Here is a 26,549-nt window from a genome sequence, read left to right as displayed (position 1 = left end):
AAATGAAGTAAAATGAAGTAAAATGAAGTAAAATGAAGTAAAAATGTAAAGTAAAATAAAATAAAAGAAAACAGTAACAGAAAATAAACCAAAACAAAATAAATAGTAGTATCAACTAATTTTTAAAAAAGTACCAAAATTCAAAGACAACATGTCAGTAGCAGATGGAAGAGACAGCAAAGTGTGATCTAACTTAACCAAACAGCTGTGGATGCTGGGAGAGCATAAGGGCAATGGAGCACAGAGAGTGGCCAAGTTTGTATATTTTATCTAAATAAAATCACTTATCACCTATCAGAGAAGCACACTGAGCTAGGTGGAGCACTTGGTTCAAGTCAGCAAAGTAACTGTAATGTTTCTAAGATAACTGGCATTGTTTGGAAAACAAAAATTCTTCATGCTGGCTTCCTTTGTGAGGTTCCTGGAACATTCCCTGCTTTCATCTATTGGGCTGTAAATCAACACAAAGTGTCTTATTAGTGGTAAGCAGTCAGTCAGTATCAGCTCATGATGCACGGCAAGACTGGAAAGAACATTTCTTTGAGTCTAGAAGGATACCTCCCACAGATTAACTAAAGAAATCAGAAGCTGCATTGGCAAGTTTATAAAATCTGAATACTAGAGATACTTTAGCCACTAGCATAAACAAAGCTAGGACACAATCCCAAACATTAACATTCAGTTGTACACTGTTCAACCTCTGGCACATTTTCAGTGGAGATTTTGGTCTGCTCCTTTTGGCATTCTTCTAGATAATGCTTGGGTAAGTTTTGGGGCTAGGTCAAGGGCTGATTCCAATGGATATATGTAGAAGGACATCCTGGCATGGGACTTAAGAGGAAATAGACTTCATTTTTATAAATCTGTGTTATGGAGAGGCTATGGGGGAAGAGAGTTTAATTCTCTAAATGGAAGTTGTGCCATGCCAGTTGCCTCAGAACCAGAGAACAGGCCTTTTGCAGTACAGACATCAGCACAATTTTGCCTTTGCTTCCTGTAGATTGTCAGGAGTATTGTGCAAACAGATTTTTGAAAGAAGAAAGTATCTAACAGATTGCTCAGAACAGCTTTCTCTCAGGCAAATCTTGCTTATCTCTCGAGGGAATATCTCTAAGTGTGCCTGACATTACTCATGAAATGTTCTGAAAGATAATTGAGTTTCTTGAATGTTTGTTTAGGGCTAAGGTTTTTTTGTTGTTTTTCTTTTTTTTTTTTTTTTCGTTCAGGTAGTTTATTAAATTATTTACAAACTTAATATGTGCAAAGCTTCTGGGGGACTTATGCACAAGATCCAAGCAGCTCAGTGGGCAATTAAGGTCCTCCTTGTCTGCTGCACCCGTTCAGAGCAAAAATACTTTGGGGGATCTGCACAGTCAGACCAAGCAAGATGGGAGCAAAGGACAATATAGACCACATATTTTACCCACCTACTCAATTCTCTTTGATTCTCTAAATTCTCTAAATTCTGAATTCTCTAAAAGGAAAACCATAGGCCAAGGTCTTGCAGTTTTTCATACATGGTGGCCACACAAGGCATTTATTATTAATGATTTTGTGAGTAAAGATGGAGAAAATGATGTTCTTTTGACTGTAACTTTCTAATACTATTGGGGATTGTTAGTTTTACTTATTTCAATGTCTAATCCAGTCTGTACTTGCTAAAAAGAATAGGAATAACAACAAAGATATGAATGTCCATATTAATAAAAACAACCCTTAAAGAGAAGTTTTTTTCTTTTTTTCCCTCCCCACTTTCATCATATCTCTAAACGCCTTGCACTTTGCAGGTAATGTAGAACTTCAAATTGAATTGTCACACTTATTTACATAAGGAGTCTCTTAAGATGACAAAATTGATAAAAGTACGGCCATCAAAATTTGATCCATAATAATGATGTCTTTAAACTCCTTGTGGCAAGCATTTAGTACAAATAAAAACAGTAAAATCAAGTTAGAAACATAGACACTAGTTTCTAACATGTTAAATGGGTTGCTGTAGGATCCCCAGACAGCAAGTTGCTAATTGAATTCTCAGTACTTGGTGATTTCAAGTATCAATTAACTCTTGAAAATTTAGAGACATAAATTTGAAAGAGTAATTTAATGTATGCTCAGCCCTTCAGATGAATGTCATGATTTTCAGTACATACAGGAATGCAGCAGCAACTGTTAAGAAAAGACAGATTATGGCCATGCTGTGTAAAAGTACATTACATGTTCAAAATCTGTGCATACTTAGGCCAAGTTTCAAAGGCTACCTACAACATAAGGAACGAAAACCATCTTCTGTAATTACAGTTTTAGTCAATATTACAACACTGTATGTTAGCTAGCTTCTTTCTATTCAACTGAGCAAAGTAATTAATTAAAAAAAACCAGTTCTCTGCAAGACAAATGAAATAAGAAAATAAAACTGTAACAAAAATGTACCAAAATTAAAACCTTTAAAAACTTTTTTTAAGCAATCACCATGCTACAGTTACAAAGATTACTGCAAGCAGAAAAGAATATAAAAACTTTTGTATTCAAAATGCAAGTTAACATTTTAGGTTTTCTTTTTAGATTTCAACCCCTATAAATGTAATTAAACACTTAATGTCACCTATAGCTCCTTTGAATCTAGTATAAACAATTGAATCTGGTATAAAGAAACTGATGCTATCCACACAGAATTTATTCATTTTGCATGAGAAAAAGAAATGAAAATAAACCCAATTGATGTTAAAAGTGGAGTAATTCATGCAATGTTAAGCATGGTAGAAAATGAGATTGTTTTTTTTTTACCTTAACAATATCTCCCTCACGCAGCTGAAAGCTCCTGGCTCTAAGATGAATCCCTTTTCCAGCCTCTGTTTCAATTTTATAGATACATTCATGGTTGTTGTCATAATTAGATGGAAAATTTGGAGACAGCAATGTTCCTTCATTTCCAGAGACAGTTGCTCCACATTCAGCTAAAGAAAACAGACACAATAAAAAAAAAAAAAAGAAAAAAGTGAATTATCCATTTCAAGAAAACAAGGGATATTTTAAGTAATATTTAGACTCTATGGAAACTCTAACAGGCTACCTAGGAAAAGTATGTTTCTGTTGGAATCTACCTGTAGGACAAACTCCTAGAAACCCTACCAAAATTGTTCTCTCCTGTATTTCACTGGGTACATTTACTAAGTGCACTTAGCTGTTTTCAAGTAATTCCCTTTACCTTCAATTTATCCCGTGATCATCCCATCAGACTAACCTATAATTCATAAAAATTGGATGTTTTGTTGAAATATAGTTATTGTGGTAACATTTCAAATAAATATAACATTGATTTGACTTACTCCCCTGGTCAGCTTTACAAATAAGTAATAGAAAAAGCAAACAATGAGCTGCTGAGATAAAAAAGTATCTGGCAATAAATCAGGAGTATTTGATTATTTCTAAATACCTAATAATATATTTCTAAATATCTAATAATCTAATAATAGATTATTATTTCTAAACCAGGAATAAAAACTAAAAACACAACAGAAATTTGTGGACGTCGTTCAGGGCCAAGCAGACAGCTCCCTTCTTTTCCATGTAAAAAGTAGGTGAGTCTTTTTCACAACTATCTGTAGTAAGAAATTACTGACACTTTTGGGAGTACATATTTTTGTCATTGCTTCCCAGTAAAGAAAATAATAAAGTGCAGGAATAGTGGTGTGCTCCAGCCCATGGGCTCAGTTTGAGTTCTGAATAAAGACTAGTAAAATTATTCCAAATGTGCAATATAAATTTCAGCACATAAATGAAAACATCCAAAGAGACAGAAAATAACATTGGTGTACTGGTCAAACAAATATTCAATATTATGGATGAGATTTGTATTTATATCTCATTGTTTAGTCTAAAGGTAAAATATACTTTGTTAAATATGGATTTTGACCTAAACGTCACTCAGACTAATTCAGTTTAGTAAAAACCTGTTATAACAATTCAAATAATAATAAATGAATGTACAATTTTAAATCAACAGGTTGTTTAAATCAAAGATATGATAGGTTTAAAAGAAAAAAAATCTGGATTGTTTTCTCTAAGTGTTAAATAGACTTTTAAGGTTCATAGGATGTTAAGATATTCATTTTTGGAAGTGTATGAGGTTTGCAATTTTAGGTAAAACTGCGTATAGTTTAACAAGTATATATGTAGAGAATAATTTTGAAAATATAGTGTAAAGATAAACTAGAAAGATATAAAATAATTCATTTATACATGTTTAGGGAGAAACGTATGGTTTATATTTACAAATAATATCTAAAAATATTTTATTTACATTTCTGAGGCTTTGACAGAATCAAATTTATGTGCTTCTTGGTTTTGAAATGCCTAAAACCAGTGAAATATTCTGTATTTTAGACTTCCTCCCTTCAATAAAACTGAAGAAAAAAGGAGGAAGAAGGAGAAGGAGGCAGGGAGAGATGGAGGGAAGAGGGGAAGGAGGGAAGAAAGATGAAAGAGGGGAAGAAAGGGAGGAACAAGACAGCCACAGTCTTATTCAGAGCCTTATTTTCCTCTATATTTGGGCTCTCCTTAGGCAAAATGAAGAAGGAAATCACCAATAAGCTGGCTCAAGACCTTTGATTTAGCACATAAGTTCGAGTTCGTTTGCTATTTTAAATTAGAGCTTTATGTTCTCCCCTCCCTTGGCTTACTTAGGCCCTGAGCTGCATTATATTTAATAAGCAAAGAGAGCTGGGGAGTAAGAACCCCTGCCACCAAACTTCAGACAGCCAAACTCTTCCTTTGTTGGGGAGTGTGGGATGCACCAGGTATTTCTAATATGTTTAAAGTCACTTTGTCTAAATATTTCAAAGAACTGTAGCAGACTGACAAATGAACTATATTTTTATTCTGGTACCTCTTTGGTAAAGGATCTGTCAAATATGTGATAATTATATATGTTTACATATACATACATATATATTTCTGTGTACATGTTCATACGTAACTATTTTTTGTATTTGATTTTTAGAAAGAAAGTATAACTGAGTTTATAATACGTAATTCAAAGCAATGCCAACATTAATGGGAGAGACATTTAGACCCATGCTACTTCATGTCTTCTTGTGGTTACAACACCAGTAGTCTACACAAGCCTTCTGCAAACAAGTGTTTGCCCGAGTAAAGATCCACACAAAAATATCTATGTTCCCTTAGGCTGCACTGGTATCTTATTTTCTACCTCCTTCAAAGAACTGGAAGATATAGAATTAAAATGTTGAGGAGAAGGAAATAAGAAAACGTTATGGAAGCAAAGGTTCCTTCTTGCATAATATTCATACAATATTCTACATTTTATTTCAGTTATTGACTGCAAACCACTAAGACGTACGCAGCAATAGAAAAAGTTTACAATGAGTTTTCCCTAAGCTAGAACAGGCCAAATTTCCTACTCCAATAAGCCTATGTTCCAAAGTTCAAAACCATGGTAATTTAAATCCGCAAATAAAAAGTACTGATGGATAAAATCAGGGATAATGAGGGTTACAAAGGAAAGTTATATAATATTACTACCATTCTACAGTATACTACATTCTGCAAGAAGCAGACATGCTTTCCGTTATGAACAATTAGTTATTTACTAAAACTCAATTACATAGCAAAATTCTTCAAACTCAAGTTGGCACTCGTACACCTCCAACCCACCCCATACAACCGTATTCTGTTTTCAGTGAATACTACGGCTTCTCATTACCTTGCAAATATTTGACAGCTATGCAGTTTCATCAGGCCCTAGCATTCCCTTTGTTATCGTGACAAAGGGTTGCTAAGCCTGTGACCAGTCAGGTTTCCTAGCTCATCTCACGTCAGTCAGTAAATCACTGACACAGCCCCCAGAAAGGTTTCCAAAGGAAAGCAAGCCCTTCTTTGTCAACTTCCCTCCCTCAATAGGAAAAATTACACAAAACGTGTCACAGTTCAGTTAGTTTTCTTGCCACATTTTGCTAATGTTAGAATATCAAGTTAAGGCTATGTTTAATTAGCTCCCCCAGTTTTTTGATCTGGAGATTTAGGTGACTTTTTTTTTTGAGAAATGTTGGTCCCATCCATGAAAATATTTCCTTCGGAGATCTGGTGTCCTAACGCCTCATTTGTGATTAATGTCCAGATATATAAAGGACCTTATGCCTTAAGGACTTCAGTTGAGTATTTTTTCTAACCATTTCTGCACACTGCAGTCCAGAACTGCATAAGCTTCCTATGCAAAATGAGGATATAGAAACTCAAAAGAGCAGCCGCAAACAGCGATACCGGCTCTGGCCTTGTCAGCAGGAAAAGCTTATGCAGTCAAAGGCATCTCTCCCCGTGAAGGCCCTAACGTTTTACTCAGCAGTATAGGGAATGTCATGGTTTTTTTCTTTAAAAATATCTGCCATAGCTGATACTGCTGCTGCTTTTTTATACAGTAATTAACACATGCAGCCAGAACGTGTGACACCTAAATTCAATTCACTTTGCCTCTGACAATTTAAACATGCACCTCCTATGATTTCTGCTTCACATAAAGGGATTAGAAAATCAGTTAGTCACAAAGAGAGCAAATGCTGGCTAGCCTCTTCAGCATAATAGGTAGGGCATTAAACAGGGGAGGGGGACACTTCTTCAAGGAAATTCATACATTAAACAGTTGGGAAATGAAATGCTGAAATAATCCATGAATCAGCATTCACTGTTACCCTATAAGTACCAAACTACTAGACTGGAAAAATGTATTCATGTTCACTTCCATTTTCATCTCCTCCAATTAATCTTTAATTCTTTATGCAAAATGAAACAACAGCCCTTAGCCACATTAGCAAGATCATTCTGCTAGAAGGCATTAGATATAATTTACAGAAACAAAGGAAATGAAGCCACATCTTACATTCTTGATGAAAGATCAAGCCATGAAGTTTTGCATAAGGAAATGATATGGCTCATCCACCTATGGTAACTGAAAAATAAAAAACTGCCAACCACCCTTGAAAGATTTCATGCAATATTCCTTATCTAGAACACCTGCTCTATGAGTAACTACTGATTTTAGTACCTTAAATTAAGCAGATAAGTATTATCATATGATACTGAAAGAGCTCTTTAGTTCTTGGCTACAAAGGGTTTTTTTTTGCTCTTTCACACCATTACTTTTCTTCGATGCCTTCCAGATTCCTTCTGAGTTTCAGAGACCTGCCCTCATCTTGGGAGAATGATCTGCCTCCCCAGCCCAGACAAATGAAAGGGAAAAGATTTCTCATGCCCCTTATATAAGAAAAGAATCTTGTATCTCCTTGTATTTTCATTTATGAAATGTAATTCACTGAATATTAACCATACCCTTCCTCTGATAAAAATCAACTATATCAGTATCTACAAGTCTTCAAATTATGCAAACATTGACAGGCACAGAGTTTGCCTTGAGAAATAATCTTTACTGATCTTAAAGTAATTAAGAGGTTGTCTTCATATTAAAAGGGTATGATTAATTGCGATTGGACTATAAATGAGGATAATTTAAATAAGAAAATTTATTGAGACTGTAAAAGAATTAGATTGTAAGCACTGCAATACCACTAAACATTCACATATTAAAAACATCCTAGCAAATATATTTCCCTAAATTGAAGAACTACAAAAGAACCACTCAGACATAAAAAAAAAAACCCCAATCTATATTTTTATTTCCACTATAAAACATTAGATTTTCAACACCTGTAACTTAAGAACGGGACATCTTTCTGATGTCCTCAGTGAATAGCTGTTCAACCTTAACTGAGGATGAGGAACAAGGGATAATGACCTTCTTTAAGAATCCACCCTTGGGTATGCAGCAAAATTGTGTTGTCACTGAGCTGTAATGCATACTAGTTTAATGTAGCTAATTTAAATAAAAATGTGCTCATAGTGCTTCAGATGTTTGTGCTTTTGTTTCTAAATGAGGAATAAATTCTCAGCCCCAGAACTCTTTCTTCATAGTTTGGCTATTAGTGCTTAAAAAAGTTACTATCATCATATCTAAATGGCTTGTTACTTAGCTTAAACTAGCTTGTACTAAACGAAATTTGTTCTGTACATGTCAGCTGTTTATATGGTTCCAATTCAGATTCTTCCCTTCTCAAACCTCCCAAGCTATGGAAGTCTGCCAAACTACAGCATCCAAAAGACAAGGTCCCTTGAACTCATGTTCTTTTAAAACAAAAAAATCTATATGGTACTGGCTCTATGTTTCAAAAAGGTGGAAAGCGGATAAAAGGAGATTAATCTAATTCTCTATTCTAGCTTTTGAATCTTGTGGGCTTTTTAAAGTTAATTTTATTTATTTACTATAAAATGAAAAGTATCCATCTTAGAATTCAAAAGGCGTACTCTTATTGAGTGCATACCACCTATGTCCATGTGTAAAAGGTTTTAGGGGAGGAACTATATGCTTTCTTTTCACTACTGTTTCTGAGCTGTCTGTTGTAACCTTGCTGAGGACTGCAGCAGACTTGAAAATGCTACCTTATCGAACTGTTCTTTTATTCCCTCGCAGTGAGAACAGTCTGTCTGGAACAGATCCTTGACCCTATTCTTTGTTCTTTTGCTTATTATAAAGTCACTTAAATTCTATTTACATAAGTAACGTTTTTTCTTCTTCTTTCATTGTCTCACTTGAAATTGGATAAAAGGAAACTGCAGAGGGTAGGTCTTTTGAAGATCATCAAACACTTGCTGAATATGAACACAAACTCTACAAAATAAACAAAATTCAGGGACTCTTGAAGTGCTTTGAAATATAGTTCATGTAAAATGTAACGATAACTTTGTTTAATGGAAAAGTTTGCTATATTATTTTTTCCATACAACTTGCTAAAAGGTTTGACAGGATTTTAAGCAGATCTCCAAAGCAGAGATCAAATAAAAGTAGTACGTTGTCAGTTTAAAGGCTTCTCTGCCACAAAGCACTCTACTGAGTGCAGAATATCTGTGTTGTATTTACAAAATTGTGCAGCAGTTCATAAAATATGAGAAGCAGCTGAGCTCGTACAGCTGACGACTCTTAGTGTTTCGGCTGGACAATATTGTTACCAGTAGGATGGTCATGCAACATTAAAACAAGAACAAAGGGGATATGGATAAAGCTGAACCAAGCATCATCTGCTCTGTCGTCACATAATAGCAAAAACTTAGGCCTTCTCCACAGTCACTGATTGAGGAGTCTCTAAAGCTGAGCATGAGACTTCCTGTTAACTGGGATGTTGTGTCAAGCCAAGGTGCACGTGGAGTTTCTACAGAACCTCTGTTGCGCAGTGCCTTAATCTTGGAAACATTAACAGTCCTTCATCTCCAGTTCTGCAGCCAGCCCTGTACTTGTGAGCCTGTAACCTTTCATCTACACGCTGCCAGGCTGCTGTGGAAGTACCTTCACTCTGGTACCGCAAGTGCGCTTGTTCTCACCTGGCACTGCTGAATTCAGAACCACTGTTATGCTGGTTTTCTCCTAAGAAGTGACTGACATTGATGTTTCAATCATACTATTTTCACCCCACTTCTTACTCTCTTGCCTTGTAGCTTTTAGCCTATAACTCTACACTAAGATTGCATCACTGCAAACCTGGTGGCTTTTAGCCTGTAAATTCATGTTGTATTAGAGCAGATAATGAGCAGATAATAGTTATTTTAACACACAATAAGTATTACAGAACAATATATATGCACAAAGCTTAACTACTACTCAGTCTGTAGCACCCACACATGCCCCATTCAGTGCTAACAGTATCATAAGTTACCAATGAGGAGCTTTAGAAAGTCTGCATGTAAAATATAACTGTACTAGGGAGAAAGCAGGAAGATGTTGGCTTTTTTTTGTCATTACTGTCATCATCATTGTCACCACTATCTTTCTGGAGAGATATTTTGTCTGGGGACTCTCTCCTTCCTCTTCCCAGCTGGTGCCTGAGGAGTGGCTTTCCCTTTCTTCTTTCTCTGTCCTTCCCTTTTTCCCCTTCCTTGTTTGCTTCTCTAAGATAGATTTCAAGTCAAAGTAGGTCATCAGCTATGGACTACACTAATGAAGCGTGTGCATGTAAGCCTCTCTCAGCATTCTTTAAGCAACACCTGTATGATGATGGCAAGGTTAGAATATCTCACTGAAAACCTAACTGAAACACCTTGCTGAAAACAAGCCTCTTATTCTGTATTTTTTGGTACCATTCCATTGCAAAGAATAATGGGGTAGGAAAGGAAAAACTAAGCAGGTAAAGCCTTTTCTGAGGTTTGCTTAAGTAGTTTTGAATCCATATGCTACTGACATAAAATACCACTCAGGTTCTCAAAACAAATCCTATGATGTTAATTGGCCTCAGGGGATTATTGTCAGGCTCCAAGGGGCAGTTTTTGGATTTAGTATATTTTTTGTTGGGTTTTTTTTTGACATTTTTGTCTACTTTCTCTAGTATCATCTGGTAATGACCTATGAAGATAACAACTCTACATTATTTGTCTTATCAAGAAAAAATATTTAGCATACACAACATTAAAAGGTAGAAAGAAGGCAAAAGGATGACCTGAGACAATCATTATTCCTTCCAACTATACGTGATTAAAATTTCATACCAGGTCTTACATTAAGGTGATTAAGGTCTCATACAAATCACTCCTTCTTTTCATTCTGAAAACAGTCAGTGATCACTATGCAACAGCTGAAATCTGCTAGTGTTTCATGAATACTAAAGTTTCAGTTTTGAAATAGAGGCAACTAAAACCTGTAATCACTATATTGCGCCATATTTTGAAGATCCACATACAGTAAGACTAAAACACTAACTTGAACAAATCTTCAAATTTCTGTCAAACATCGACAGAAAAATGAGGGATTAAAAAAACACCTTTCAATTGTATTTATAAAAATTCAATGTTATAAGAAAAAGAAATAGAAATTGTAAAAAAATCTATTAAATAACTTCATTAATATGTTGTTTGGAATAGGAAACAACCTAAAGATTAAACAATTTAATTTTACAGCATCAAAAAATAGAGTTCCTAAAAACAGTGGATCCTGGATTCATGCACATCCTTATCAGAGGATTCATCAGAGATTCAGCTACTGATGTTATAGAAAATTTCTTGCTCATGAGCAGCTCTTAAATGAGAGCTCTCTCTGCCTAAACACTAACAAAAAGTGAATAGCAATTTTCAGATTTAGTTTGACTTCTCAGAGGTGGACTCCAATTCAAATTTTATGCTACAGGGAATTTAAAGAAAACAATGAATGCCAGATCTCAAGGGTCTCACAGAAATCTACAGTGCTATTCGGGCTAACAAGGTTCCCACTTATGTTTCAATCTCGATGGAAATTAACTCAGTGCTACAACACGACAAAGTGTATTAATTATAATTGATGATTTTGCAATGAATACTAACTAAACTATTAAAAAGAAACAACTTATTAAAGAGTGTCAGCAACTTATTGTAGCACCCTACCATTAATTATTCATGTAGTATTTATTATAACAACTGAACATGATAAATTAATGTGATATTAATGTGAATACCAGTGAACAATACCATGGTGAAGATTTTACTCAAATACTGTATTCATGCAACATTAAAAATCAAATGCCATGTAAAATTTAATAAAGGAGCAACACTGCTTAAATATGAAATGAAAACATTAAGTAGTTGTTTCTTTACAGCTTTAAGTTTTTCACAGCTTGCTTTAGGAACACTCCATACAGTTGAAATGATTCATGGGCGACAGGGAAGTAATGAAGGTTAAAACCCAGCCCCAAACAAACAAACGAAAAGCACTCAAAGCCAAGTTTATTTAGTGTATTAATGTGTTATGCTTGAACTTTATGCCATGATTATCATGAAAGGCTGGTTTGAACTGAATAAAGTGTACACTGTATAGTGTACAAGTAATATTTTAATGATACATCCTAGGTAAAATTTATCACAGTTCCTTAAGATGGTGAGCAAGGAAAACCCAGACAAGTAGACAGAAGCAGCATGCAAATCAGGTAAAAGAATAGAAATTGTTAGGACAATCTCTGAAAGGAGGGTTGAAGAACTAATTCAAACTTTTCTTCCCATTATCATGTGATGTCCAAATGCCTAAATCCTGGATGAGGTGATCAAAGTGTGTAGTTACATGTCCTTGTGAACAGGGCAAAGTAACCATCTCTAATAACAAGGGTAGCTCTTCATCTGAGTAGGGAGGCTACGTAAAGGCCATTCACATTAGCGAAGATATTGAGGAGTTAAAAGAAAACAATTAGCAAATAGAACTAAATATTCATTTTTTTTTTTGTTCTTATAATCTTATTACCGCCTCAATTTTGCAATTAATATCACAGTCAGAATATGATAGAATAATCTCAATTTACTATTTTTGTATCTAAACTTATAGCAAAGCCAGATCTTCTGTCATCTAATAAACAAACATTTATTATATAGTACCCCTCAGAGATTAACAAATACAGCAGGGTGAATTAGCAATTTCTGAAATATCTTTTGAACGACGAGGTACCTACACTGTACCTTGCAATTCACTGTAAACATTTCTCCGCTCAGGTTTCTACCCATTGCCTTTGATAATCAGTGAACAGTACATCTTTCACGAGTAGGAGGGAAGGAAAGAAATGTCTCCCCTCTTAAAGAATTTCATCAACATTTGAGAGTGCACAATAAAGAATACCAAAAGCCCCATTCCTCATCTGTTAGAGGATCACGCAAATGATAAAGTCATGCTTCAAAACGTACTTAGGAGATGAGTTAGGTGTACATCAGATGCATGCATTTGAAGTTGCAATCTAAACTCCCTCCACTCTCTGAGGCCCTATGTATCAGTTCCCTATCTCTGCAAATGTGGATACTCACCAGATACCTCGTTTCATGTCGTGTTTCCACATTTGCACAGACTCTATTCCCTGCAAGCCTGAGAAGGTACTTGCCACTGGTATCCAACAAACTGAAGCAGAGCAGCATCTAACTTCTTTCAGTACGGCAAAGCCCTGCCAGTGCGCAGAGGGGAATATGAAATTCATGGGGCCAGGGACAGCATTCTGCACTGCAGCACGACAGTGAAACCTTCAGACTATGGCTCCGAGTTGGAAGAATGTATATATTGTGGGGAGGGGAAGCATTTTCTGGATGCAAGATCTAAGGTTCATTGTGTTGGTTCATTGAATTATTACTTTCATTTTTTAAAAAAAAGTACTTCTAGGAATGCTTCTTCTCTTAACCTATGATTCTTCCAATTCTTGTTTTAACAGTAGCACAAGCTGAATACAGAGAGGTAGAAAGCTCCTGACTAGTTTGACTTAAAGCAAACTAGAAGGTAAGAAAAGTATGATTAACAGCACAGTACTGATTTGCTAGACGAGATCTAGGAAATCTGCCTTAGTAACAGACAAAATGGTGTGGTTGCTGTTTAAAAGGCTAATGAAGACCACAGGATAGCAGCTGAAACCTGATTGTGATGGTCTCCTTTAGGTGGACATTAGCCTCAGAATCAGGGACTTCAACAGACTAAGGAGTTGTTCCACCTCATTCACCAACCTTCTGAGATGGGCATAGTTTTGGGGATGTGCAGAACTGCGTGACTGCCAAAGAGCTTTACACTTGGATCTCTACTCTAGGGGGATGAAATCACTAAAAGTTGGGCTTTGTCCTCAGGAAAAAGTAGTCAACTGTGCAGTGTAAACGAAACTGTTAATAGAATCGTGTAATTATAGGTAGAGAAAAAAAGAGCTATTTCTGGAAGGAAAAAGTGAGAAGAATATGTATCCACCTTCTTGGGAATTTTAACACAGCCATGAAATAAGTATAGATGTATGTATGCATTTGCAATTATTTTAAAGCAAGCGACATAATGGAATAAATTATATATATGGAAGTAGTGTCAATAACCCATCATAACCACAATTAGTAAACAAATGCATATTTTTGCAAAAATATTTTTTTCTGGAAAACACTGGAATAATATTGAAGCAATAATAACAAAGCAACAAATAATAACACAGGATGAAATGTCAATGAAGGAAGGGGAAATAAATTGTTTTCCGTTTTCTGATCTCCACTAGACAAAAGATAATCAGGGGAAGGTTGTCTGTAGTCCAGTAGCTTGGGTTTTATATAAGTGTTTTGATATAAGTGCCGGTTGCCTATGCATAATTTATAAAAGGCTTTCTTGATCAATTAGGAAGTGGAGTCTTCTACATGGATTTAATGACAGATGTCTTAGAATCAGTCTATAAAATTTATTCAAAACTGAACATAATACAAACACAAAAAGAAAATGTTGAGCTCTCAATAAACAAATTTCCTTTCTATATGAATTACAGACTTACCATGTATACACGATTGGATATGTTTCTCTAAATTATGCGTGGGAGAATATAAAGGCATATCTGTATCTGGCACAGTAATTGGTTACATTAGTCCTATAAATTCATGGTTAATTCAATGGCTGATACTTCATTAAGCTAATTATTGATTCTGTGGTAATCTTTACAACTTTGCAATATGTAATTCACATTATGAGGATAACTGAGTGAGCATTTCTAAGAGATCAAGTAGTACTGTATATTACTTTATATTATTACTGCACATTATGTAGGAAAAGCTTTCTAAAACATAAAAACATTTAAAAAACCCAAACATACATGACAACCATGTAAAATGTCTCTTTTCTTCAGCATGAGGGAACAGTATTACTGCAGACCAAAAAAAAAAATTATAGCTGAACTAAACTAAGCATATGTTTGAATGGAACACAAAGCCCACCAGAAAGAGGGAAACACCAAACAAAAAAAAAAAACCAACCCAAACAACCCCAAACATGCAAATATCCCAATTTTCCTAAGACCCATGACTTCTTGAAGATTCAAATAAGCTCAAATAACATTCAAATTTTTATAAGAAATAATTAGTATAGATTTTCTTGTTACTTAGTATATTGTAGACGTGCATTTTGTTTCCTAAGAAAATTAATATCTGGTAACAAGTACTGACATGAAATGGAAGTAGGCAAACAATTTCATATTGAATTTACATACTGAAAATTATGACTTTTTGAGTTACTAAACTAATTTTCCATTCACACCTATGGAATAGCTGAAGACTTAAAAATTAGGGAAAATAAAATGTTAGGTTCAAAGTGAGTATGTGAATATTATTTTAGTGATCAATATGGACTGAAGGAGTTAGTTCTCTTCTCCCTGGAGAAGGGAAGGCTCAGGAGTATCTCATCACAGTATTCCAGTGTGGCTACAAAGAGGACAGAGGCTCTCTCTTCACAATGAACCACATGGAGAAGACAGGGTGCAACGGGTACAGGTTGCTCTCAATATAAAAAAGAAATTTTTTACAGTGAGATCAGTCCCGGGTATGTGGTAGAATCCTCATCACTGTAGTTTTCAAGATCCAATTGGACAGGGTGCTAGATAATCTCATTTTAGCTCCCTTCCTCACAAACGATTGGACTAGTGGATCTTTCGAGGTACCTTCCAACCTGGGCTGTTCTATGATTCTGTGATTCTATGATATAGGATAGTGCACACTTGGTTAGCCAACAGTCACAGAGAAACAGTGTTAAGAAGCCAGTGATACTTCTAAAATGAATCAAACTGAAAATAGCCTAAGACTTAAATCTAGAATTTCCAAATGAATAGCAAACTGCATATAATATTGGTTTCTCTTTCACCTGTTACTTTATTTCATCATGGGTTAAATAAGCCCAGATTTTTAAACTATATACGTGTATCTTACGTGTATATACAATGTAGGTGACATGACTTTTTTCATATATGTACATCCCTTTAAAACAAACAAAAGAAATAAGCTGAAGCTGAGTTTTTCCCTTAATGAAATAAAATCTTACTTAAAACAAGATTCCTCTTAAGAAAATCCATTTAGAGGTGTGTGGAACTATTTGACATTTTAGAAGCATTAGGTCAATAGTAGCTGATCAGATTCACTTCACACGGTGGTGATAAAACCATCTCACAAATGAAATACAGCAACTGTACAAATTTTATAAAATCCAGTCCCAGAGCTTTTCCCAGAAAAAGAACTATTCACTCAGTTTGAGCTTTTAGTTACTGATTTCTAATAACAGCACATTAATTTTAAAAATTATCATTTACAATGCTGTAATACAGTTTGTAGTTTATAAACTTAAAAAAAAAAACCCACAATAGTTTAGAGTTAGAAGAATAAAACCACAATATGAAAAAAAGACTCTTACAACCAGGTGGGGGACTCCAAAAAAAGCTATTTTCACCTAAAAGCTCTAAACATCGTTTCTTTATCCTGAAAGACAAAGTATGAAATTTATATCTTACTTATGGCAATCATACAGTTCAATAATTAGATTTACATTTTCTCTCATAAGACATTTTGATTTTATTTTCTATCACAATTCTAACTATTCCTCTTTCTAATTTTTTTTTTCCTCTAAGTAAGAGACATGCATTACTTATATCTTGCACTGACTTTAAAGTTTGTACAGCTTGGGGATCAATCCTTTCAACCCAAGCACTTTGTTCTCTGCCCAGCATTCTGACACATGCCATGTGCAATTAACGATTTGATGAATGAAATGAAAGCATGTGACCACCTACCCACACACCTTGGCAGAGGTGCACTCCATACACGCCGACCACCTCCCAGGCAGGTAAGTTTATTAGCACCTTCCAGGCGATATCCAGGGAAACATGAAAAGATCAAGGAATCTCCAACACCAAAATGAAAACCAATTCGCCTGCTGAAGGCAGGAACACCAGGATCATCGCAGGGCTCCAGATCATACTCTGCACACAATAAAACATAATATATAAATAAATGGGACAAGTTGTCCCTGTGGGAAAAAAAAAAAAGCTTCCCAAATTAGTTGCATTGTGTCAGTATGGAACACTTGGAAAACATGTATTTCAGAGTTATGTTCTCTACTAAAAGCCAGTCATGTTTCTGTATGTGTTCTATGACTATATATACAGTAATTATGTATCTATTGTGTCCCACCCACACTGCATTTATTTTGTTAATTTCAGGGGCTGTAATCAGTTTGTACTGTGTTTACTGTAATTTTGTTTAATGACATCCTTTGTACATAATTCTCGGTTCATTTCATCTGAACACCCAAACAGCTTTAGAAGTGAGACTTACAGTTAAAAAAAATCATTATGTAATTAAGATAATCTAAGAAAAAAATCAAACAAGGGGTCAGGTGAATGAAAAGAAATATGACCATATTTTCAAAAAGTGTGCTTGAGTTTCTTAAGTAAAGCTACACTCTTAATCCAGCAATCTCTATTTGCATGCCTTTTAGAAATCCTACACGTGTCACCCAACTGAAAACAAATACATACCTATTTTTTTAAAGTCTCAAGTGCCTTTTTTTTTTTGTCTCTTTTATAACTATGCATCAGGAATAATTCAGGTTGACTCAGAACAAACTAATGGGAAAAGGTCACAGCTGTTACATACAGAGGGACTGCATTGCATTCAGTAAATATCTGACCTACACATTCCCTAATCCTCAAAGAGTACGCTGGGGAAGTATCACTATATGTTTGACCTGGTTTGTGGTGGTTTTTTCTTCCTTAGGTATTCACTACCGACCACTGCTCAAAAAAAGATGCTGAGAAAGATCAACTTTAGATCAAAAAGTCTGATTTTATATTCTTCAGAATATGATCCAAAGACCCAGGAGATCACTTAGAAGAGAGACACTTCTGATAATTGATAAGAAAAGACATTTTCTGAAACATTTACTTTAGAGGTCGGTGGAATGTATGGTCAAATCCGCTTATTTAGAGAAAGAAACTACATTTAGTCAGGGGAATGAATTAACCCAAAGTTTCTGAATGAGTGTTTAAACAGCTGACTTACTGAATAAAATAAAGAAAGAAATCCTTCCCTATAGCAACTGTCTTGTGGAAGGTCCTGAATAGTAGGAGGAATCTATAAACCACATTTTCTGCTGGCAAAATTTCTAAACAGTAGTAGTGTTTTCACTACTTACTTAATATTGCTCAAAATATTTATTTAATTTAACTTATGACCTATGATGGCTATCTATGTGTACATCAGTTGTAGAGGGCATAAACCTTTGCTTGTGTTTGAAAAATTCTGTGATCCCCCTATTTTGTCACTCTACAATTTTTCACCTTGCAATCATAATGATATTTCGTGTATTTTTCCACAAGTTACCTAGCCCTCTAACATTTTGAGTTAATTATAAATAAACTACCAGAGATATCATTTAATATTCACATTTAGATTCCGAACTTGCAAAACTGCTGACCTCTGATTTGGTTAGTCCAAAGTATCCAGAACGAATGTAACTCAGCATTTGATACAAGTAAATCCAACACCATTGCTCTAACTAGGGAGGTAGGATTTTTTTTTCTTTTTTAACTAAGCAAGCTAAATGAGATATATTATTCATAAATAGCATGTTCATCTGTAAACATTGCCATATCTCAACAAAATGTATTTACTGTTCTTGAAATTGTTTTCAGTTCTTGAAAACGATGTAAGAAAGTTGGCTATGAGTTCCTTATGTACTTCTTCCATAGAATATCCATGTGCATGAGCATCTCAATGTATTTTATGTCATCGCATTTTAGAAAGCTGCAAATAAAAAGCTGTAACTTAAATTTTTCAATTATCTTAAAGAGGAATTTGTAAAAATTATCAGAATTTCTTCATACATCAACAGCTAATACATTTTTTATTTTATTTTTATATACCTTTCTATTCCAAAAATCAGTCTTTGCTTTAGACTCCTCTGTGACTCTAAGTTAGCACACTACTGCTTTTTACAGTTTCTATACTTCCTTTAGTAAAACAGTACCAGTTAGTTTTTTCCTTCTGAAGTACCTTCTATCTTTGTACTTTTTTCCACCCTTAATTTTCCTCCAAACTACTTTTTCACACTTCTGATGGTTCTCTACGAACAGGGAAAACTTCTCCTTAAAATAGTCACATCACCAACATCTTTCTCAATCTGTTAGCCACCTTTATACACCTTAGCCATTTTTCTACAATAGAGACTATACAATTTCTATTGACATTTTTCACTGGTTCTTCATAATGTTTCTGCTATCTACAACTAAAAAAATTATCTGGAAACAGTTTCTGGATATTTAGCGGAATGGACTTTCTTACCTGAAAATGTTATATTGAAGCCTTCATAAGAAATTGAAAAATCAGATATAAATCGAAGCTGTGCGGTAAAATTTCCAAAGAGGCCAGCTTTAATTGCAGGGGGTAAGACTGAGCCAGTTAACCTGGCTACTGGTTCTGTGAAGCTGCCATCTTCAGTGATGAGCAAATAGTCATGAGAGCTCTCAAGGTGAAAGGTATGAAAAACCAGCTGTACACCTTTAAAAATATTAAAAAGGGGGGAAAGAAAAGCATTTAATAGGATTTTTTTCTCTTCCTTTATACACAAGTGACACAGAAAATAAATCTTACGTTTCTTAAACTTTTTTCAGTGTAAAGTCACACATGGAATCAGACCCTGAAATTTGGGAAACAAAACTTGCAGAAAGCACTTGGGCTCAATCAATCAATATGCGCAGTATGAAGATATTTATTTTGTAAAATTAAACTTCTTCCTCAAAAGAATGGCAGAAAGCACTGACCTAACAGTTCATAAAAGACATTTTATTGTGTTTGTGTGTTTGAATTTAAATGTAGAAATTACATATGCATATTCAATCCAGAGTTCATTCTTACCTTTGCCATGTGACACTTCAATAGTCCAAGTGCAGTTTAAAGAGTTTGGATAAAAATCAGGAAAGCCTGGAGAAAGAACAGTTCCACTCTTCCCATGAATGTATCCACCACACAAAGCTTAACAAGAGAAAAAGGGGGGAAAAAACCAAACAGAAGTCATACAGAAGTCCTAGCTTTTATTAAAAAATATACCTAGTTCACTTTTTGAACTACCCTTAAAATTAAAAATAAGGTCAATTATTAAAATAAGAAGTTAATTCATTCAAAGCCATGACATTCACATTTGATAACAATTTGATTATTCTTAAACTAATCCTTGAAAGGGAGTTTATTTTTCATCTACAGCCTCTCCTGTGATTTAGCAGAACACAGAAACATGTAAAACTTTGTTCCAGAATACTGCAATCATTAATTCCTGTTGTATTAGTATTCAGGAAGTAAGATTAATTTTTTATTTTTTTGTGAAATAACTCAAAAAATCCAGTATCTTGCAGCTACTTTTCTTGCACTACATATTTAGAAAGGTATATATTAAATTCCATTCTTATCAAACAAAAATATTGTAGAAAGAACATGTATTTTTTCAAATAATAGAAAAGTTTGCCTCTATTTGATGTCTTCTGCAATGTTCATGAAAAAAAAAAAGTGTATTTTCCTTTTTCAAAGATTCAGATTGGCCCATCATAAGTAATTTATTTGGAACTGAGTATTTTGGAAGACAGAGAACTATGCCAGACAACATTTTATGCAAACTAACATTTGCTAAACTGGGCTGCTCAAATTTGCATGGCAAATTAATTAAAGTTTAAGAATTGCATGCTGAATTGCTCTCTGGTCTTATAAACACAGCATAGCTGTACTTTTCACTCATCTCTTGCTGTCCAGCTTTTTATGTTTTCTTTTTTTATTTTTAAATTTTAATAAACTAAATATTTAACAATAAAAAAACAAAGCATTAAGATGCTTTTAGTCTTCTTCCTCACATAAAGGGATTTACTTTGCCATAAACTAGATGGTAAATTGTTCAATAGACTTGCAGTACTTGTATGTAAATGTATATGTGTATACATACAAACATTCTGGCATTATAGCTAAAATTCTTTTTTTTATTTCTTATAAGACTAAGGTGTTTGTTAAAGTTTTTAATGTTTTTTGAATTTATGCATTTTATATATTTATAAATAAGTAGAAAGAAAGGAAATGTTTCTAGCCTGGTTTTGCATGCATATATGTATTTCTGCACATAAACATTAATGAGAATACCCATGGTTAAAACCACAGTAAATATAGGGTTGATAACATTACTTAATAATAAATAACATAATTAAAGATATCAGTTTCATAATGCCATAAATGAACAGTAGTATATATTAACTCAAAATCCCTCTTATTCTGTAAACATCATGGAAGAAAAATGTTTGACTGTGCAACATTCCTTAAAGCAGATATTAAATATTTACAAATAATTTATATAGATATAAGTTTAAAATTAAAAATATGTAAAAGATTTTTTTTTATTTGGGTTTCCCTAGAAAATTATTTTCACATTCTATCATGACATTATAGAACTTTGACAATGACACATTAGTGAGAGGGAACTCTAGCGACTATGACTCTATAAGCGGTTCTTTTTCTTCTTTGTTGGCGGGAAAAAAAACATGTTTTTTCCTCAGAGATTTATTCTGCTGATTTAATTTCTGAAGTTGTAATTTGGAGAGCATCAACAGTCTGCGGGTCACTGCAAAATACTCACAGAATCATAGAAAAGTTTACGTTGGAAGGGACCTTTAAAGGTCATCTAGTCCAACCTCCCCTCCAATAAGCAGGGACACCTTCAACTAGATCAGGTTGCTCAGAGCCCCATCAAACCTGACCTTGAATGTTTCCAGGGATGGGGCACCTACCACCTCTCTGGGCAAACTGTGCCAGTGTTTCTCCACCCTCATTTTCAGAGGTGCTGTGTTCTATCCCGATTGAAATACTGAGCTACATTTGGATTTTATTTTCTCTGGTTTCTATCAGAGGGATTTTGTAGCAACCATACAAGCATTCCATGAAAAAAATTGAGTTGATTCTGCAGTTCATAGAAAAAGAACTTAGAAAAAAAAAAAAAATCCAGTGTTAAAAAAAGATCACAGAAATATAGTATAGTTCAGCATTTAAAAAAAAAAAAAGTTTCATGAAAGCTCTAGACAGTTTCATGTTACACATCCCCCAAAATAATGAACAAACCAAAATTTCAAAACAAAAAATATGTCAAGAAAATTAATTAAATAGATTGATCATGATTTGTTTTGGTATTGAGTATCCTAAATTTTGAGCAATCATTTTGGTATTTAGTATTCTATGTTTAAAATATGTTTGTTGGGTTTGCTTTGAAAATATTGATTGTATGGCACCATTTTCATTCACAGTCAAACAGTGTCACTCTCTGAGAATTCTGTTTTCTCTACTGGTGAATATATAAATTTCACTGTACATTACAGTACTTGACTGAAAGTCAATACAGAGATGTAAAATGGATTTTATTAACAGTGAAATAATTTTTTAAAAGTATGGATCGTGGTGTAATTGAAGGGAGGTATTAGCAATGATAAGCTTAATTAGTTCTCAAAAATAGGAGATTAACTTTCTTGGACCTTAAAGCTGCCATCTGAATAACTTGACACTTACCATCACAGCTGGGTAATGCATGATTCCACTGATGGTTTCTTTCACATATGAGTGGTTCTTCATCACTCAGTGTATATCCTGGATCACAGCTAAAAGTTACTGTAGAGCGGATATTAAAGTTGTTACCATGGCGATGGCCATTCACTGGAATCCCTGGGTCGAGGCAGGAATCTGATTCCAGAGTAACACCTGAAACACACAGATTTAATTTATTTATTTCCCCCTTTTTTTTTTCTCCAGATAGTAAACCCAAAAAAACCCAAACAAAATACAAAATGAGTAAGACAGGAGGAAGAAAGAACCCCCAAAAGATACTTATTAGCATTGTCTGAAAACTGATGCGGGATATAAAGCACATTCTCTAGCTGTTGTCACTGACTCAAAGCATAGTTTTTCAATTTTCAGTCTCACAGAACAGAGAAGCCCAAATGAATTAGGAAAAGATTGGAGCTTTATCAAACAATGAAAACAGAAGCCACCAAAAGCACTAAACATCTGAAACTATAGGACGATATTAAGCTTCAAAGTATGAATATAAATCTTGCTAGCATAAAAATCATACTTGATTATGCCATTTCATCTATTCAATTTCTGTTACTGTGAGACAACTCAACTTTCCTCTGTCATAGTAATGGTTGTTTGACTTAGCAAAATGCAGTGTCAAAAAGCTGCAATTGATGAACTCAGAAATTACTTGTTAATTCCTATAGATACTATCCTATGCATCAAATTAGAAAGACAATGAACACAGCTTACGTGATTGTGTAACTCTTATCTGACAGGAGTCTTTAGTAATTGCATCTTATAGCAGAGATTGAATAGTGTTTGGTAAATAAACCTGGAGCTATACACTGAACAAGGAAAAAAAAAACCCAAATTATCAAATGGAGGCTCATTAACCAAGCATTATCCATTATGCTTATAGTGATAGCAAACGATTGTAGAATTTAATCATGTAATGAGCTATAATGGATACACACAAGGGAAACAAATTAAGACTCTCTATTGGGATGAAAGGAATCTCTTTTATTTTGTTACTACGTGCAGTAGGTTGACCTTGGGTGGCTGCCAGTCCCCTACCCAGCTGCTCTCTCACTTTTCCCCTCAGTAGTCCAGGGGGAGAAAATACGATAAAACATAAGATGAAAAAGCTCATGGGTTGAGGTAAAGACAGGGAGATCACATGTCAATTACCATCACAGCCAAAGCAGACTCAATTTAAGGAAAATTAATTTCATTTATTGCCAAATAAAAATAGGGTAGGATATGTGAGAAACCAAGACAAAAACTAAAACACCCCCAACGCCACCCCCTTCTTTCCAGGCTCAAGTTCACTCTTTCATTCCCAACTCCTCTACCTCCTCACCCCTCCCCAAGTGGCGTGGCAGGGAGAGGGAATGGGGACTGTGGTCAGTCCATAACAGCTCCTCATTGTTGCTCCTTCCTCATCGCACTTTTCCCCTCCTCTAGCCTGGGTCCTTCCCACAGGCTGCACTCTTTCAGGATAAACCTTCTCCTGCATGGGCCTGCACGGTCTGCAGCTTCCTTCAGGGAATATCCACCTACTCTGACGAGGGGCCTGCCAACGGCTGCAGTCTGCATGTCTGCTCCACTGTCGTCTCCTCCATGGGCTGCAGGGGAATATCTACCTGGAGCACCTCCTTCTTCTCTGACCTTAGCATTTGTAGGATTGTTTCTCACACTTTCTTTTCCTCATTCACTTAAGCAGCATTTTGCCCTTTCTTAAATATGTTACCACAGAGGTGCCACCAATTTGGTTGATGGGCTGTGCCAAATCAGTCAGAACCAGCTGGAATCGTCTGTGCTGAGCACAGGGCAGCTTGTGACCTGTCTTCACAAAGGCCACCCCTGCAGCCTCTCTGTAACCAAACCTTGATGGTTAACCTCGTAAACTTTAACACATATACCTGATAGATTGTGGCACGTGCCTGGAAACAAGAATGACTGAGTTAGATAGAACCTCTTCAGTGAACAGGGCCATTGTTCCTTCTTCTGTGAGAAGCTGAGCATGTCCAGACAAAAACCTTGAGAATACTGGCTGTGGTGGGTAAAAAGACAACTGAGAGTATGAGGGACACAGCCAGCATAAAGCCTGCAGTAAAAGGAAAAACTAGAAGCTGGCTGAAAATAGCAGGTAGCAAACACATAGGCAAGCCTCAGAGATAACAGAGGGACCTGGAGAAGCCTGTATAGAGGTTTTTTTGCAACCCAAAAAGCCACTGACTTGTTAAAAAAAAACTGCCCACAAAAGGACAGGAAGTGTATGTGTGTGTGAACCATTTATAAATACTTCAATGTTTGTTTTCAGGCAATTATTTTGATCTACTTTATTTTGAAAAAAAAATCTGCTGTGTGCCTGTTTCAATGACACTGAACTTTGGAGTTTAAAATTCCTTGTTTAAGGGATAAAACGTAGACATATCCACCTCAAAGCTCTGGCACCCATTGTATAAACTTAAGGATTTTCACATTAATTTTCACATCAATTTCAATATTTCAGTGCTGGGTAGGAAAGAATGCTGTAAGTTGGCAGGATTTCATATGGGTAATGTCATCACTCATAAATGCTTTGAGAGCCTTGAGTAAGATTAGTTCTTCTGGGGTCTTTAAAGATTTTATGTGCTTCATCACAGCTCACCTGAATTTCTAGCATAAATCTTTCCAGTCTACTTTTTGCCAAAGAAGTTCCTTTCTCAAAGCCAACTGCTGACAGCGCAGAATTCTCTATAGGAGGGCGTTAGGCATTTCCTAGCACCTGAGCCCACTGAATACACGCTGAAGGTGCTGGTCCTCTCAGCTGCCCGTGTATCTATAACTGTTTCTGTGGAAGTCGTGCTCTCAGTGCCTTATTTATCCAGGACTATCACACAACCTTAGGAACGAAGTAGGAGGAATTCAAAACTAAGGAAAAAAACTATCAGGGCATAAAGTAAAGGGTTTAGAATTATAGGTATGAGGGTTAGAAGCAGGACTACAACCAAAAATATCATAAACCACCTCTAGATTGCACAGAGAATTATTCCCTGTACCCTCCAGCTATTCTTATATCTCAGAATTGAGATTTGAAAGCCTGTGATCTAGTTTTCATGAGGTATTCCTGCTATACTTAAATTCTGGATGAATGAGTTTCTTCTAGACTTGACTGCATGCTCTTAATGCAAATGCACCATGTTAACTGACACAGTGAATTTTTAGATTCCCTTCGCCTGGCTTAAATTGCTTAATATAGACTCAAAGAACCCTTTAAAGTCTATATTCTGCACTGTATATGCCCTAAATAAATATTAATTGTGTATGAAATTTTAACTTTGATACACATTAATTTTTTTTCAGACAAACTATACTTCTTGTTTTGAGTTTTGTTAGAGTAGATGGAGGTCCACAGTAGAGTTCTTAAAATTCCCTCCTCTTAGGGCACCCTTCCACCCTTGCCTCAACACATCAGCTGCTTTGGGATTCTGAGTCACATATACCAGGCAAATTCTTACCAGTTTCTTTTTGAAATGATAACTTTGAAATGATTACATTGACTACATTGTTTCAGATTTTTGCAAGGAGAACAAAAGCTGTAGCAACCCTATCAATTTGCAAGTTCCCGATTGAAATAGTGGTGCTGTATAGATAAAAAAGTCAGCCCATAAAACCGAGCTTCATTCTTGGGGAAAAATATTCAGTAAGTAAGGCTTAGCTATCGTAAACATAGAATCATAGAATCACCTAGGTTGGAAGAGACCCTTGGGATCATCAAGTCCAACCATCTACCCTACTCTACAAAGTTCTCCCCTATACCATATCCCCCAACACCACATCTAAACGGCTCTTAAACACATCCAGGGAGGTGACCCTGCGCAGCCTATTCCAATGCCCGATCACTCTTTCTGTGAAAAATTCTTTCCTAATGTTCAGTCTAAACCTACCCTGTTGGAGCTTGAAGCCATTCCCTCTTGTTCTGTCATTAGTTACCTGTGCGAAGAGACCAGCACCAACCTCTCTACAGTGTCCTTTCAAGTAGTTGTAGAGAGTGATGAGGTCTCCCCTCAGCCTCCTCTTCCTCATACTAAACAGTCCCAGCTCCTTCAACCGCTCTTCATATGATTTGTTTTCCAGGCCCTTCACCAGCT

The 26,549-nt window shown here is 35.3% G+C and overlaps 1 protein-coding gene across 1 annotated transcript in view; it reads right to left on the bottom strand.

Annotated features, from left to right (window-relative positions):
• CSMD1 (CUB and Sushi multiple domains 1) overlaps window positions 1–26,549 on the bottom strand; it is a 1,131,310-nt gene that overhangs the window by 235,153 nt on the left and 869,608 nt on the right. The window contains exons 18-22 of the mRNA XM_074153404.1: window positions 22,408–22,596; window positions 19,735–19,851; window positions 19,162–19,377; window positions 16,611–16,799; window positions 2,785–2,954 (exon numbers count right to left, since the gene is read on the bottom strand). Of these exons, the coding sequence (XP_074009505.1) occupies window positions 2,785–2,954; window positions 16,611–16,799; window positions 19,162–19,377; window positions 19,735–19,851; window positions 22,408–22,596 (881 nt within the window). The remainder of the gene's footprint in view (window positions 1–2,784; window positions 2,955–16,610; window positions 16,800–19,161; window positions 19,378–19,734; window positions 19,852–22,407; window positions 22,597–26,549) is intronic.

The sequence above is a fragment of the Numenius arquata genome, chromosome 9, assembly GCF_964106895.1.
Source record: "Numenius arquata chromosome 9, bNumArq3.hap1.1, whole genome shotgun sequence".
NCBI lineage: Eukaryota > Metazoa > Chordata > Aves > Charadriiformes > Scolopacidae > Numenius > Numenius arquata.
The sequence above is the reverse complement of the archived record's forward strand: the minus strand, read 5'-3'. Positions and strand labels throughout refer to the sequence as shown.